The sequence below is a fragment of the Ranitomeya imitator genome, chromosome 3 (genome assembly GCF_032444005.1).
Source record: "Ranitomeya imitator isolate aRanImi1 chromosome 3, aRanImi1.pri, whole genome shotgun sequence".
NCBI lineage: Eukaryota > Metazoa > Chordata > Amphibia > Anura > Dendrobatidae > Ranitomeya > Ranitomeya imitator.
The window spans coordinates 555,926,518-555,942,174 of NC_091284.1; the positions used below are offsets into that span (position 1 = coordinate 555,926,518).

General features: G+C 47.1%; 1 protein-coding gene across 4 annotated transcripts in view; it reads right to left on the reverse strand.

Annotated features, from left to right (window-relative positions):
• Nucleotides 1-15,657, reverse strand: part of ARHGEF7 (Rho guanine nucleotide exchange factor 7) — a 190,424-nt gene that overhangs the window by 127,943 nt on the left and 46,824 nt on the right. For 2 of the 4 annotated variants that reach the window (XM_069757914.1, XM_069757917.1), the window contains exon 2: nucleotides 14,597-14,680. In XM_069757914.1, coding sequence (XP_069614015.1) covers nucleotides 14,597-14,680 — 84 coding nt within the window. Of the gene's footprint in view, nucleotides 1-14,596; nucleotides 14,681-14,778; nucleotides 14,845-15,657 lie in introns of those variants that run through there. The other 2 variants (XM_069757915.1, XM_069757916.1) reach the window with 2 other exon arrangements.

Here is a 15,657-nt window from a genome sequence, read left to right on the forward strand (position 1 = left end):
GGGCCCATACGAGGTGTTGGAGAGAATAGGTGAAGTGAATTATAAGATATATCAACCAGACAAGAGGAAAACCGAACAAATCTACCACATAAACTTGCTTAAGGCCTGGCGGGATAGGGAGAGTCTAATGACAAAAGCCACCCTTAATGATGGACCTCGTAGGGCACCCCCATCTGTGGTAAATGACCCCCAGGTAGCATTGCCAGAGGTGGGTATTGCAGAGACACTATCCGAAAGTCAAAAACGAGAGACTAAGGAATTTATACAGAAAAACGCAGAGGTTTTTTCAGAGCTTCCTGGTCGTACTCACTTAATTAAACACGACATTGTTACTGATCCACAGGTCCGTGTACGACTAAAACCATATCGAATTCCGGAGGCTCGGAGACAAGCCATTGCCCAGGAAGTCGAGAAAATGTTAGAACTTGGAGTCATTGAAGAGTCCCGGAGTGATTGGGCTAGCCCAATCGTGCTAGTGCCCAAACCCGATGGGACTATTAGGTTTTGTAATGATTTTTGGAAATTAAATGAGGTATCAAAATTCGATGCCTACCCGATGCCGAGAGTTGATGAACTTATAGAGAGACTGGGTTCGGCCAGGTACATATCTACTATCAACTTAACAAAAGGTTATTGGCAGATTCCCCTCACGGATTCAGCCAAAGAGAAAACGGCCTTTGTAACGCCCCAGGGACTGTTCCAGTACCGTGATATGCCATTTGGGTTGCATGGTGCTGCAGCCACCTTCCAACGTCTAATAGATATTGTCCTTAAACCCCATGTCCGGTATGCGTCCGCATACTTGGACGATATCATTGTCTTTAGTGATGACTGGGACACACATTTGTCAAAAGTACAAGCCGTCTTAGACTCGATAAAAACTGCTGGGTTAACTGCCAATCCTAAGAAATGTACCTTGGGATTGGAAGAGGCTCGCTATCTGGGATATAGCATAGGGCGAGGAGTCGTAAAGCCACAGACCAATAAAGTGGACGCTATTCAGAATTGGCCACGACCGGTCAACAAAAAACAGGTCGGAGCCTTTTTAGGGATCGTTGGCTATTATAGGCGCTTCATAAAAAATTTTGCCACCATCGCGACCCCTCTCACTGAGCTTACCAAGGGCTCAAAATCTATCACAATAAAGTGGAACGCAGAAGCAGAGAAGGCCTTTCAGTATTTGAAAACGGTCCTCTGTGACCAACCAGTGTTGGTTGCCCCCGACTTTAAACGGGAGTTTATTGTCCAAACGGACGCCTCTGGTGTCGGCCTCGGTGCAGTGTTGTCACAGGAAGTGAATGGCGAGGAACACCCAGTAAGCTATCTGAGTAGGAAGCTTACCAGGGCAGAAAAGAATTATAGCGTGGTTGAGCGCGAAGCCCTGGCTGTGAAATGGGCCCTAGTCACCTTACGCTATTATTTACTAGGTCGCCAATTTAGGCTAGTAACGGACCATTCACCCCTAACATGGATGTCCCGCGCAAAAGAGGGCAATGCGAGGGTGACACGCTGGTTCTTGGCATTACAACCTTTTAACTTTTCCGTTGAGCACAGGGCAGGCGCAGCGCACGGGAATGCAGATGCGTTATCCAGAACACACTGCTTAGTGACTCATCGTGTCCGACCCTACAGGCTCGAACAAAGGAAGGGGGTATGTGAGGTGCCAAGGGGAGAAGTACTAGAAAACAGATATGTTTCTCCCCGTTTCATTTCATATGTATCACGGTATTGATTGTGAAGCTGTTTATTTCTCTGTAATCCGGTCCTGGTTTCTTTAGTGATCAGCCTGAAAGCTCTGGTGCTTCCCTTCCACACATACGATCCAGCTTTTGCTTCAGCTGATATAATCAAGGAACTGCTGGGATCTCAGTCTCTCATCTGCTGGTCTGGGAGCTGACACAGTAAGGTTGCACAAACTTCTTTCTTGTTGTGTAGGTTTATTTTGCAGTTAGTATCTTGTGTTAGTTAGTGGCCAGACGGCCTTAGACATTTTATTTCATGTTTGGCACGTGTAACATTGTACGGCAAATGTGTTCAATAAATACACCTGACACATACCTGTGTGGAACTCGCTAGCCTGCTATTGTTCGTTGTGACTCCATAGCCACCTGCTTGGGCCAAAGCAGAGATCCCTGATGAGCTATATTCCCACTATATATATATATATATATATATATATATATATATATATATATATATATATATATGTATATGTATGTATGTATGTATGTATGTATGTATGTATGTATGTATGTATGTATATATATATATATATATATATATATATATATATATATGTGTATATGTATATATATACATATATATATACATATATACATATATATACATATATACATATATATGTATATGTATATATATATATATATATATATATATATATACATATATACATATATACACATATATACATATATATACATATATACATATATACATATATACATATATACATATATACATATATACATATATACATATATATATATATATACATACATACATACATACATACCGTATATACTCGAGTATAAGCCGACCCGAGTATAAGCCGACCCCCCTAATTTTGCCACAAAAAACTGGGAAAACCTATTGACTCGAGTATAAGCCTAGGGTGGAAATGCAGCATTTACCGGTGAATTTCAAAAACAAAAATAGATCATTATTTCCCCATAGCTATGCCATATAGTGCTCTGCACTGTTCATATTGCCCCATAGCTGTGCCATATAGTGCTCTGCACTGTTCATATTCCCCCTTGGCTGTGTCCCATACAGTGCTCTGCACTGTTCATATTCCCCCTTGGCTGTGCCCCATACAGTGCTCTGCACTGTTCATATTCCCCCTTGGCTGTGTCCCATACAGTGCTCTGCACTGTTCATATTCCCCCCTTGGCTGTGCCCCATACAGTGCTCTGCACTGTTCATATTCCCCCTTGGCTGTGTCCCATACAGTGCTCTGCACTGTTCATATTCCCCCTTGGCTGTGCCCCATACAGTGCTCTGCACTGTTCATATTCCCCCTTGGCTGTGTCCCATACAGTGCTCTGCACTGTTCATATTCCCCCTTGGCTGTGCCCCATACAGTGCTCTGCACTGTTCATATTCCCCCTTGGCTGTGTCCCATACAGTGCTCTGCACTGTTCATATTCCCCCCTTGGCTGTGCCCCATACAGTGCTCTGCACTGTCCATATTCCCCCTTGGCTGTGCCCCATATAGTGCTCTGCAGCGTTCATATTCCCCCTTGGCTGTGCCCCATACAGTGCTCTGCACTGTCCATATTCCCCCTTGGCTGTGCCCCATATAGTGCTCTGCAGCGTTCATATTCCCCCTTGGCTGTGCCCCATATAGTGCTCTGCAGCGTTCATATTCCCCCTTGGCTGTGCCCCATATAGTGCTCTGCAGCGTTCATATTCCCCATAGATGCTCCACATAAATCTGTGCCATGCCCGCTGCTGCTGCAATAAAAAAAAAAAAAATGCCATACTCACCTCTCTTGCTTGCAGCTCCCAGCGTCCGGTCCCGGCGTCTCCCCGCTCTGACTGATCAGGCAGAGGGCGCCACGCACACTATATGCGTCATCGCGCCCTCTGACCTGAACATTCAGAGCGGAGCGACGCAGGGAAGATGGAGCGGCGCCCGGCGGCTGGAACGTGGACAGGTGAATATTACATACTTGCCTGGTCCCGATGTCCGGCTCCCTCTGCCTGTCACAGCTGTCTTCGGTGCCGCAGATTCTTTCTCTATCAGCGGTCACCGGCACCGCTGATTAGAGAAATGAATAGGCGGCTCCACCCCTATGGGACGTGGAGCCGCCTATTCATTTTTCTAATGAGCGGTCCCACGTGACCGCTGAAGAAGCTGCAGCAACGAAGACCGTGGGACAGCAGGGACAGCGCGAGGATCGCTGGGACTAGGTAAGTATGCCTCAGCGCCCTCACCCGCCGACCCCACCGCTACCGTGACTCGAGTATAAGCCGAGAGGGGCACTTTCAGCCCGAAAATCTCGGCTTATACGCGAGTATATACGGTAAATATATATATATATATATATATATATATATATATATATATATATATATATATATATATATATATATATATATATATATATATATATATATAGACACACACACACGTCTACTATATCATTGTCTAAGGGTCACTTCCGTCTGTCTTTCTTTCTGTCACGGAAATCCCAAGTCGCTGATTGGTCGCGGCAAAACGTCCACGACCAATCAGCGACGGGCACAGTCCGGCGGCAAAATGGCCGCTCCCTACTCCCCTGCAGTCAGTTCCCCCTCCATACTCCCCTCCAGTCAGCACTCACACAGGGTTAATGGCAGCGTTAACGGACCGCGTTATGCCGCTGTGTAATGCACTCCGTTAACGCTGCTATTAACCCTGTGTGACCACGCTGCTATTAACCCTGTGTGACCAACTTTTTACTATTGATGCTGCCTATGCAGCATCAATAGTAAAAAGAGCTCATGTTAAAAATAATAAAAAAAATCATTATATACTCACCTTCTGGTGCCTTTCCCGCTCCTCACGACGCTCCGGTGACCGGTCCATGCATTGCGGTCTCGCGAGATGATGACGTAGCTGTCTCGCAAGGCCGCAATGCACTCTTGGGACCGGAGAGTCGCGAGGACCATCGGTAAACGCTTGGGCTGGATCCGGGGGCCGATGGAAGGTGAGTATATAACTATTTTTTATTTTAATTCTTTTTTTTAACAGGGATATGGTGACCGCATTGCTATATACTGCGTGGGCGGTGTTAGATACTGCGTGTCTGTGCTATATACTGCGTGTCTGTGCTATATACTGCGTGTCTGTGCTATATACTGCGTGTCTGTGCTATATACTGCGTGTCTGTGCTATATACTGCGTGTCTGTGCTATATACTGCGTGTCTGTGCTATATACTACATGGCGCAATCCAGCCGCGAACAATCAGCGATAGGCGCAATCCGGCGCGGAATTTGAACTACGCTTCGCTAATTGGTCGTGGCCAGCCGGCTGAATCCGTGTATAAATTGCATTATTCTGAAAACTTCATAAATAAACTACATACATAATCTAGAATACCCGATGCGTTAGAATCGGGCCACCATCTAGTACATACATATATATTCATATATACACTGCTCAAAAAAATGATAATTACTTACGGGTAATTTGATTTTCCGGAACCATGACAGCGCCGCACGTGAGAGATGGCATCCGCCCCCAGGAACAGGAAACCTGTAGCAGAGATATAAGAATGGGGCGGCCCCTCTCTCCTCAGTTTGTTTGCAGAGTATGGAAGATGACCGCTTTGTTAGTACACAGTTATGTATCATATTTACATTTGTATAGCCATTTCGTTAGCTCTTGTGTACACACATGCTTTGCATATACACATTTATCCATATACAATAAGTTTTTTTTTTTTTTTTTTTTGTGAATCACACAACCATCACCAAGATAGGGCGGGAATTAATGCGGCGCTGTCATGGTTCCGGAAAATCAAATTACCCGTAAGTAATTATCATTTTTCCCTTCACCATGACAGCACCGCACGTGAGAGGAAAAAATAGAAGATTCCTAGGGTGGGACGACAGCAGACAACACCTTTCTCCCAAAAGACAAGTCTGATTGACCTAAGTCTAACCTATAGTGTCGGAAGAAGGTAGAGGGTGATGACCATACTGCCGCTTTACAAATCTGTTCTATCGAGGCGTTAGCCCTTTCCGCCCAAGAAGTGGCTATAGCACGCGTGGAGTGAGCCGTAACACCCTGTGGGGGAACTTGACCAGAAAAAGAATACGAAAGTGAAATAGCCGTACGCAACCACCGTGCAATAGTTGCCTTTGAGGCCTTTTTTCCCCTGTTTGTCCCCTGATAGGTGACAAAAAGGGCCGATGACTGACGCCAGGAATTTGTGGCCTCTAAGTATTGAAGGAGGCAGCGTCTGACATCGAGACAATGGAAGGTCTTCTCTCCCTGGGATTTTGGCTGGGAACAAAAAGAGGGCAGAATAATTTCCTGGTCTCTATGAAATTTAGAATTGACCTTCGGAAGAAAGGCAGGGTCGGTTTTAATAACTACTTTGTCATCATGGAAAGTAGTGTAAGGAGGGTTCACCGACATAGCTTGTAACTCACAAGTACGGCGGGCAGACGTTAAGGCAACTAGGAGAACCGTTTTTAGAGTCAAGGATTTTATTGATATAGAATCCAGAGGTTCAAAGGGGGAAACGGTAAGAGCCTTTAAAACTAAATTCAAATCCCAGGGAGCTATCTTAGGTATTAATTTTGAGGGTCTGGAAGTAAAGGAGGCTCGAATGAACCTATAGATCCAAGGGTGGTCAGCAAGTTTTTGATCGAACAGTGCACCAAGGGCAGAGACCTGCACCTTTAAGGTGTTAGTAGACAGACCTTTTTCCAACCCTTTTTGGAGAAATTCAAGAATTTCTTTTACTGGGACCTGTTGACCAGAGTCAGACAACTGTCGTCCCGAAAAATCTAGGAATTTTTGCCAGATTTTTTGGTATTTGTCTGAGGTGACCTTTTTCCTGCTAGCAAGCAATGTGGTCACCAAAGGGCTTGAGAATCCTTTTGCTAACAGAAGTCCCCTTTCAAGTTCCAGGCGGTGAGATGCAATCTGTGAACTTGGGGATGTTGAACTGGCCCTTGGTATAGGAGATCCGGAGCATCCGGAAAGATCCACGGGTCCGAGATAGACATGCGCCTGAGCCACGTGAACCACGCTCTCTTCGGCCAAAAGGGAGCTATGAGGATCACTCGTGCTTTGTCCTCCCGAATTTTCCTGAGGACTGCCGGGATTAATGGTATTGGGGGGGAATGCGTATGCTAGATGGAAGTTCCACCGATACAGGAACGCGTCTACCCCCTCCGGGTGCTCTCTTGGGTTCAGAGAATAGAACCTCTTCACCTTCCGATTTTGTTTTGTGGCGAACAGGTCTACGTCTGGAACGCCCCAGCTGGCACATATTTTCCCAAATACTTGCTGGTTCAGGGACCACTCCCCCTGATGTAACGTGTGACGGCTTAAGTAGTCGGCTACTTGATTCTCTGATCCTTTCAAGTATGTTCCGGTTAGCGAAAGAAGGTTGTTTTCGGCCCATATAAAAAGTTCTTTGGCCTCTGCCATAAGGGATGTTGATCTTGTGCCCCCTTGGCGGTTTATATAAGCTATTGTTGTGTTGTTGTCGGATAACACTACCACATGTCTTCCCAGAATCCTTTCCCCTATATTAAGAAGTGCTAGTCTCACCGCAGACAATTCTTTTAGATTGGAGGACGCTGTTGTCATTGGGCTTCCCCATTGACCCTGTAGGACCTGATCTCCCAAATGTGCCCCCCAACCCCACGGACTCGCATCGGTAGTAATGACTACTGGATCTCGTACTGACCATGGCACTGCGTTGGTTAGATTTTCTGTTTTCAGCCACCACTCTAGTGAGTTTTGAACTTCTGGTGACAGAAGAATCTTCCGATTCAGATTGTATGGATTTTTTTCTTGTTCGGCTAGTATCTGCCATTGTAACTCCCGTGTGTGGCTTTGTGCCCATCGCGTTGCTGGAATCGTTGCCGTTAGGACCCCTAGGAGTGACATTGAGTTTCTCAGAGAGATAGTCTGTTGTAATTGGAATGACTCTACCCTCTGTTGGATAGATTGAACTTTCCTCTGTGGGAGGACACACTCCTGCTTGACTGAATCTAACACAATTCCGAGGAATTCTTGGGTTTGAGTTGGGACAAGCCTTGATTTTTTCAGGTTTATCATCCATCCTAAATTGGTCAGTACCTCCAGCACCCTTGCGGCCGCACTTTTGCAACTTTCTTTGTTTTTTGCTATTATCAAAAAATCGTCCAAATAGGGTACCAACATTATGTCTTCTTTCCTGACGAAAGATGCTACTTCGGAAATAATTTTTGTGAATATACGGGGCGCAATGGCTACCCCAAAAGGAAGACATTGATATTGTAGATGGACGGGGGTTTTTCCCAGATTTACCGCCAATCTTAGGTATTGTTGGTGTTGGACGGCGATTGGCACATGGTAGTAAGCGTCTGTAAGATCGATCACCACCATGTAACAGTTTGGGTCGAGTACTTTTACTGCGGTCTTTAAAGTCTCCATCTTGAACTTGTCTATTTGAATGTAATGGTTTAGGGCTTTTAGGTTGAATATTACCCTCAGCGAGCCGTCTGGTTTTGGTGTTAGAAATAAAGTGCTGTAGAACCCTTTCCCTATCTCTTGATGGGGTACTTCTACTAACACTTCTTTTTGCATGAGGAGATAAATTTCTCTTTCTAATATGGCCTGATTTTTTCCCCCCACCTGGGTCATTTTTACACGATTTGGTGGGAGGTTGGAGAATTTGAACTTTAGACCTTCTGACAACAAATTTGTTATCCAATGAGAAGCCGGCAGTGCTGCCCAGTGATGGACAAACCGCCGGAGTCTTCCCCCCACCGGAATGCTGGCGTCACTGATTTTTGGGATCAGGCTTGGGGGGAGGTTTGTTGAAAAGGAATCCCCTTTCCTTTCGCTCTCTCCAGGGTCTGCCTCGACTAGACCTGTCATCTGATCGGCCGCGGGTCCCTCTATATCCACCATGAAAGGACGAACGAGAGGTATCCCATCGGCGCCTGGGAAAGGAAGGGGGTGGAAACCGCTTCTTTTTGTCCGACGCTTTCTCAAGGATTTCGTCTAGAGATTTGCCAAAAAGGTATTGCCCTTCACAGGGTACTCCGCAGAGTTTGACCTTTGATTGGAAGCCAGCCGTCCAATTTTTCAGCCATAATGTTCTCCTTCCTGAATTAGATAAGGCACACACGCGTGCGGCACTTCTAACTGAATCTATCAAGGCGTCTGCTAGGAATCTTGTGGCGCCTTGCAGAGAGGGCAATGCTTCCAGAAGCCTCTCTCTTGGGCATTTGTTTTTGATTTGGTCACTTAACTCCTCTAACCACTTGACCATAGCACGTGCCGTGCAAGTGGCAGCAACCCCGGGTTTAAATGACCATGTCGCTGCTTCCCAAGCCGACTTTAGAAAAGCATCTGCTTTTTTTGTCGAGGGGGTCCCTTAGGGCTCCCATGTCTTCAAATGGTAACGCAACCCCCTTAGAAGTGCTGGCGATGGCTGAATCTAACTTAGGCGCCTTATCCCACTTCTCACAGACCTCCTCATCAAAGGGGTATTTGCGTTTTAATGCCTGAGGGACAGACCTCTTTTTATTAGGCTTTTTCCACTCACGTTTTATTAATTTGATTATGTTATCATGGAAGGGGAAAAACTTTCGCTTCTTCTCCTCCAAGTTGCTAAACATGGTGTCTTGGATTGTCCGTGGTTCTCTAGGGGTCTCTACTCCCATAGTCGTTCTGACAAGTTTGAGCAGCTTTCCAATGTCCTCCGACTGAAAGCATGGGCGGCCATACTCCTCATCTGAGGAGTCTAAATCTGAGGCATCAGAGGGGGTTAAGGCTCCCGGCTCATCCCCTGAATCTACATCCGACCCTTGTTCACTTGTTGGGGAGGGGGGGTCTCCTTTGTGTGATGTCTCAACTGTTCTTTAACTGTAGATTTAACTTCCTCCCGTATGATTGTTTTAATGTTTTGTAATAGGGAAGAAGATTCCTCCGCAACTGTTCTGTCAATACAGGGCTGGCAGATCTTTTTGTTGTATAGCCTAGGGAGTTTTTCTTTACATAGTGGACAGACCCTATTCTTTTGCTTGGAGGTGGCTTTCCCTTCCTACAAAACACAGTGTACAGGTATCAGTGTGTGCGTAGCTTGCCTTACAAAGGCACTCACCCCTCCAGGACCCTGGGTACCCCTGCAGCTTGAGTGTCTTCCGACATTTTAGGCGCAGGCATCAGCAGCTCCGGATCTACCGCTGGTTCGGTCATCTCCGTCTGAAGAGCAGGACCAGCGACTCCTCTTTGCTGCCGTATTTTATAGAGGAGCGGTGTGCGCGCCACTGGATCAGCTTCCGCCCGGAAGTGTCCAGCACACCGGCTCCCTCGGCGTGTGACGTCACTTCCTGCGACCGGAAGTCGTCATCCCTCACTTCGGCGCCAGCGTCAGTGAGGGACACGCCCCCGCAACCCCGGACCGGCCTCTTGCACAGAGCGGTCGCCGGGGAGTCCAGCTAGGAAAGGGATGGCGCGGACCCAGCAGCCCGACACCGGACAGCACCGCACGCGATGCCGCCGACTACGGCTGGCTTCCCCGCGGACCTCGGCCTCCGGACCGGACTCATCAGAGGGGGTATCCCTCCGGAGGTAGGAGCTCTGCGACAGGCGTCCACCTGCAGGAACAGGAAACCAAACTGAGGAGAGAGGGGCCGCCCCATTCTTATATCTCTGCTACAGGTTTCCTGTTCCTGGGGGCGGATGCCATCTCTCACGTGCGGCGCTGTCATGGTGAAGGGAAAAATAAAGGGAACACAAACAACAGAATACAACTCCAAGTAAATCATACTTCTGTGAAATGAAACTGTCCACTTAGGAAGCAACACTGTTTGACAATCAATTTCACATGCTGTTGTGCAAATGGAATAGACAACAGATGGAAATTACTGGCAATTATCAAGACACACTCAATAAGGGTACGTTCACACTCAATAAGGGTACGTTCACATTAGCGTTTTGCGGGGCTGCGTCGGGCGCAGCCGCGGCTACGCATGCGTCATGCACCCCTATATTTAACATGGGGACGCATGGACATGCGTTGTCTTGCGTTTTGTGATGCATGCGTCTTTTGGCGCAAGCGTCAGGGCGCAGAGGACGCAAGTTGCATTTCTTTTGCGTCCAAAATCATGCCAAAAAAGGACGCATGCGTCACAAAACAATGCGTTTTGCATGCGTTTGTTTGCGTTGTGCGTTGCGTCGTTGACGCAGCCCCGCACAACGCAAATGTGAACGTAGCCTAAAGGAGTGGTTCTGCAAGTGGGGACCACAGACCACATCTCAGTACCAATGCTTTCTGGCTAATGTTTTGGTCACTTTTGAATGTTGGTTGTGCTTTCACACTCGTGGTAGCATGAGACGGACTCTACAACCCACACAAATGGCTCAGGTAGTGCAGCTCATACAAGATGGCACATCAATGCGAGCTGTGACAAGAAGGTATGCTGTGTCTGTCAGCGTAGTGTCCAGAGGCTGGAGGAGCTACCAGGAAACAGGCCAGTACACCAGGAGACGTGGAGGGGGCCGTAGTAGGACAACAACCCAGCAGCAGGACCGCTACCTCAGCCTTTGCGCAAGGAGGAACAGGAGGAGCACTTCCAGAGCTCTGCAAAATGACCTCCAGCAGGCCATAAATGTGCATGTGTCTGCACAAATGGTTAGAAACCGGCTCCATGATGATGGTCTGAGTGCCCGACGTCCACAGATGGGGGCTGTGCTCACAGCCCAACACCGTGCAGGACGCTTGGCATTTGCCACAGAACACCAGGATTGGCAAATTAGCCACTGGTGCCATTACGTACCGATATGAGATTCTCAGACCCCTTGTGAGACCATATAATGGTGCGGTTGGCCCTAGGTTCCTCCTAATGCAGGACAATGCCAAACCTCATTTGGCTGGAGTGTGTCAGCAGTTCCTGCAATATGAAGGCATTGAAGCTATGGACTGGCCCACCCGTTCCCCAGACCTGAATCCGATGAACACATCTGAGACATCATGTCTCGCACCCTCCACCAATGTCACATTGCACCACAGACTGTCCAGGAGTTGTCAGATGCTTTAGTCCAGGTATGGGAGCAGATCCCTCAGGAGACCATCCACCGCCTAATCAGCAGCATGCCCAGGCATTGTAGGGAGGTCATACAGGCAGGTGGAGGCCACACACACACTTATGAGCATCATTTCCTTGTTTTGAAGCATTTCCACTGAAGTTGGATCAGCCTGTAATTTGATTTTCCACTTTGATTTTGAGTATCATTCCAAATCCAGGCCTCCATTGATTAATAAATTTGATTTCCATTGATGATCTTTGTGCGATTTTGTTGTCAGCACATTCAATATTGTACAGAACAAAATATTCTATGAGAATATTTCATTCATTCAGATCTAGGATGTGTTATTTGAGTGTTCCCTTTATTTTTTGGAGCAGTGTATACTGTATATACATATATATATACACATAACCCCTGGAAAAAATTATGGAATCACCGGCCTTGGAGGATGTTCATTCAGTTGTTTAATTTTGCGGAAAAAAAGCAGATCACAGACATGGCACTAAACTAAAGTCATTTCAAACAACTTTCTGGCTTTAAGAAACACTAAAAGAAATCAAGAATAAAAAATGTGGTGGTCAGTAATTTGTTACTTTATTTAACCAAGCATAGGGAAAAAATTATGGAATCACTCAATTCTGAGGAAAAAAAATTATGGAATCATGAAAAGCAAACAAATAAAAAAAAACACTCCAAAACATCACTAGTATTTTGTTGCACGACCTCTGGATTCTATAACAGCTTGCAGTCTCTGAGGCATGGACTTAATGAGTGTCAAACAGTACTCATCATCAGTCTGGCTCCAGGGGTTGTATTTCCAAGCCGAAGGTTCAGTAATGAACAGGTGTCAGCCAGATACCCTCATTAATAAAATGGTAAATAAAGAGTTAAATAAAAGACACACACATGAAATCTGTGCGAAACACAATATCTGTTCAATTTTCAAAAACTTTATAAGGGTATATTCCCACGTCAGTAAACGCTGCTGGTTGGACGCTGCGTACATCCGCAGCATCCAACCCGCAGCGGCCAGATGTTACAGCATAGTGGGTGGGATTTGAAGAAATCCCATCTCCACTATGTGTGCCCCGGCGCCCGCGGTTTCCTTGCAGAGACGGACATGCGGCGCATCTTTCCAGACCACAGCATATCTATTTAACTTGTGGAGACGCTCAGTGTCCGAAAGATAAACGCTCCCGTACAATGTGTTGAGCGCGGTGATTCCGCACAGTTCAATGAACACATGCGGAATCACCGGCGTTCAAAAGCCGGCAGTGCTTTGGATGGAGCGGACATGTGCTGCGTCCAAAGCACTGCCGTTTCCTACCCTAAAAATAAATTATGTGGGCTCCGGTTTAATTTTCTTAACCAGCAGAGGGAAAGCCGATGGCTGATGTTAATATTTTGGGAAGGAGCCAATACCCATAAAGGTTCCCAGGCTAGTAATATCAGCTCACAGAAGTTTGCTTAGCCTTTACTGCCTAGTTTACAGGGGAACCCCAGAAAAAAAATTGACATGGGGCCCCCGTATAAAATCAAACCAGCAAAGGCTAGGCAGACAGCTGCGGGCTGATATTAATAGCCTGGGAAGGGGCCATGGATATTAGCATCCCCCAGGCTATAAATAATCAGCTTTCAGCCACCCCAGAAATGGCGCATCTTATAGGGTGGGTCCCCGCACTCAGACCTCCAGAGATCACACTCTTATCACCTATATTGTAAGTGGTGACCAGTTTGGTACTTATAGCTGTATTGTAAGAGTATTCAAAATGCATTGCACATTTGGTGTACCTGCCAGCAAAGATCCGGTATGGGGCAGTAGATGTTATTGTGAGCTGTATGGAATAGTGCAATTGATGTTATTCTACATGGTGCTCTGTATACCTGCATATTGGTAATGTTTAATACCATGGGAACCTATGGGCAGTTATGACACTAGCATGCGTCCTCCATAAAGAGGTGTATGTCAGGTCATCTCGCCACCTATAGCCGCGCCATAAGGAGCATGCACTGTGATTCCAGCGTAAGGCTATGTTCACACTTGCGTTGTTGTGTACTGCTTCGGCGACGCAACGCACAACGCACGCAAAAACGCATGCAAAATGATGGGTTTTGTGACGCATGCGTTCATTTTTATAGCGCAAAAAAATGCAACAAGTAGCGTCCTCTGCGCCCTGACGCTTGCGCCCAGAAAACGCATGCGTCACAAAACGCAACACAACGCATGTCCATGCACCCCCATGTTAAATATAGGGGCGCATGGTGCATGCGTTGCCGCGGTTGCGCCTGACGCACCGCAAATGTGAACGTAGCCTAAGATGGCTATGTACAGACGGCTATGATCCCATTTTGACTAAGGGTATGTGCACACGTTGTGATTTTGCCCCAAAACCTGAAGATTTCCTAGAACCAGCAAAGACCATTAATGGGATTTCTGGATTCTCATGCACATGCTGCTTTTTTTTTTTTTTTCCTTGCAGATTTAAATCTACAACATGTCAATTGTTGCAGATTTCACCAATACTGAGTGGAGAAAAATACACAACAAATAAAAAGTATTTTTGCAGCATTTTTCCTGCCAACATCAGGATTTGGAGCAGAACATTCTGCTGCAAATCCGGAAGCGGCAGGTTTTGGAGGGATCGCACGACCACCTAATGTGTACTGGCTGCTCAGCCTGTGGCAGGTACATAAGATGTCAATGGCCATCTATTGAGATTACACCACAAAAAGGTTGGAGGTAACTCCGATGTGACTGCGCAGAACCTTTGAGAATCCGACCCCTCACTAGGCGCACACATTATAGCCAGAGACGGACACTCACCTCCAGGTTGAAGTGGCTGCAGCCCTTCAGGAACTCCCTGATGTTGCCCAGGCACTCGGTGTCGGTGCGCGGCTCCGGGTACACCTGAGGGGAGAGACAGACACCGAGTTAGGAGCGGAGCACGCCGGGAGAGCACCGTACCGACCCCCATACACGTGTCAGTGACCGGCGCGGACCCTCACCTCACACTGTCTCCTCACCTCACACTGTCTCCTCTGCAGCATCTACCAGGAAGCAAATCCCAAGTCAGGAAATGACGTCCAGAGAAGGAACACGGGGCCTCCCCCCTCCGTACAGGGAAGGAACACGGGGCCTCCCCCCTACGTGCAGGGAACACGGGGCCTCCCCCCTCCGTGCAGGGAACACGGGGCCTCCCCCCTCCGTGCAGGGAACACGGGGCCTCCCCTCCGTGCAGGGAACACGGGGCCCACCCCCCTCCGAGCAGAGCGGGGGCTGTCATAGACATTACCTACGGGTACCCCTGTCACTGCCGGAGACCTGCCACCGTGTAAAGCACGACCACCCCTAATGAGGGTGACAAGTGGCCCCGACCTGTCTGCACCGCTTGTCTCCACAGGACTTGCACATATGAGGTGCACAGGCTGCTCACATCAGATTCTGCTCACATCAGATTCTGCTCACATCAGATTCTGCTCACATCAGATTCTGCTCACATCAGATTCTGCTCACATCAGATTTTCCGTCCGTTTTTGCTCCGTGAATACCAGAAGCACCACCACCCCTGTGAGGGACATTTGGGGGATACTCTAATCACGCCTCCTTTTGACTTGTGTACCCTCATTAGTATTACCCCAATGGGTTTGTTTAGGCCCCGAGGTTGGTTTGCACGTTAATGACCGGGCCAATTTTTACAATTCTGACCACTGTCCCTTTATGAGGTTATAACTCTGGAACGCTTCAACGGATCCCGGTGACTCTGACATTGTTTTCTCGTGACATATTGTACTTCATGATAGTGGTAAAATTTCTTTGATATTACCTGCGTTTATTTGTGAAAAAAAACGGAAATTTGGCAAAAACTTAGAATTTTTATGCCCTGA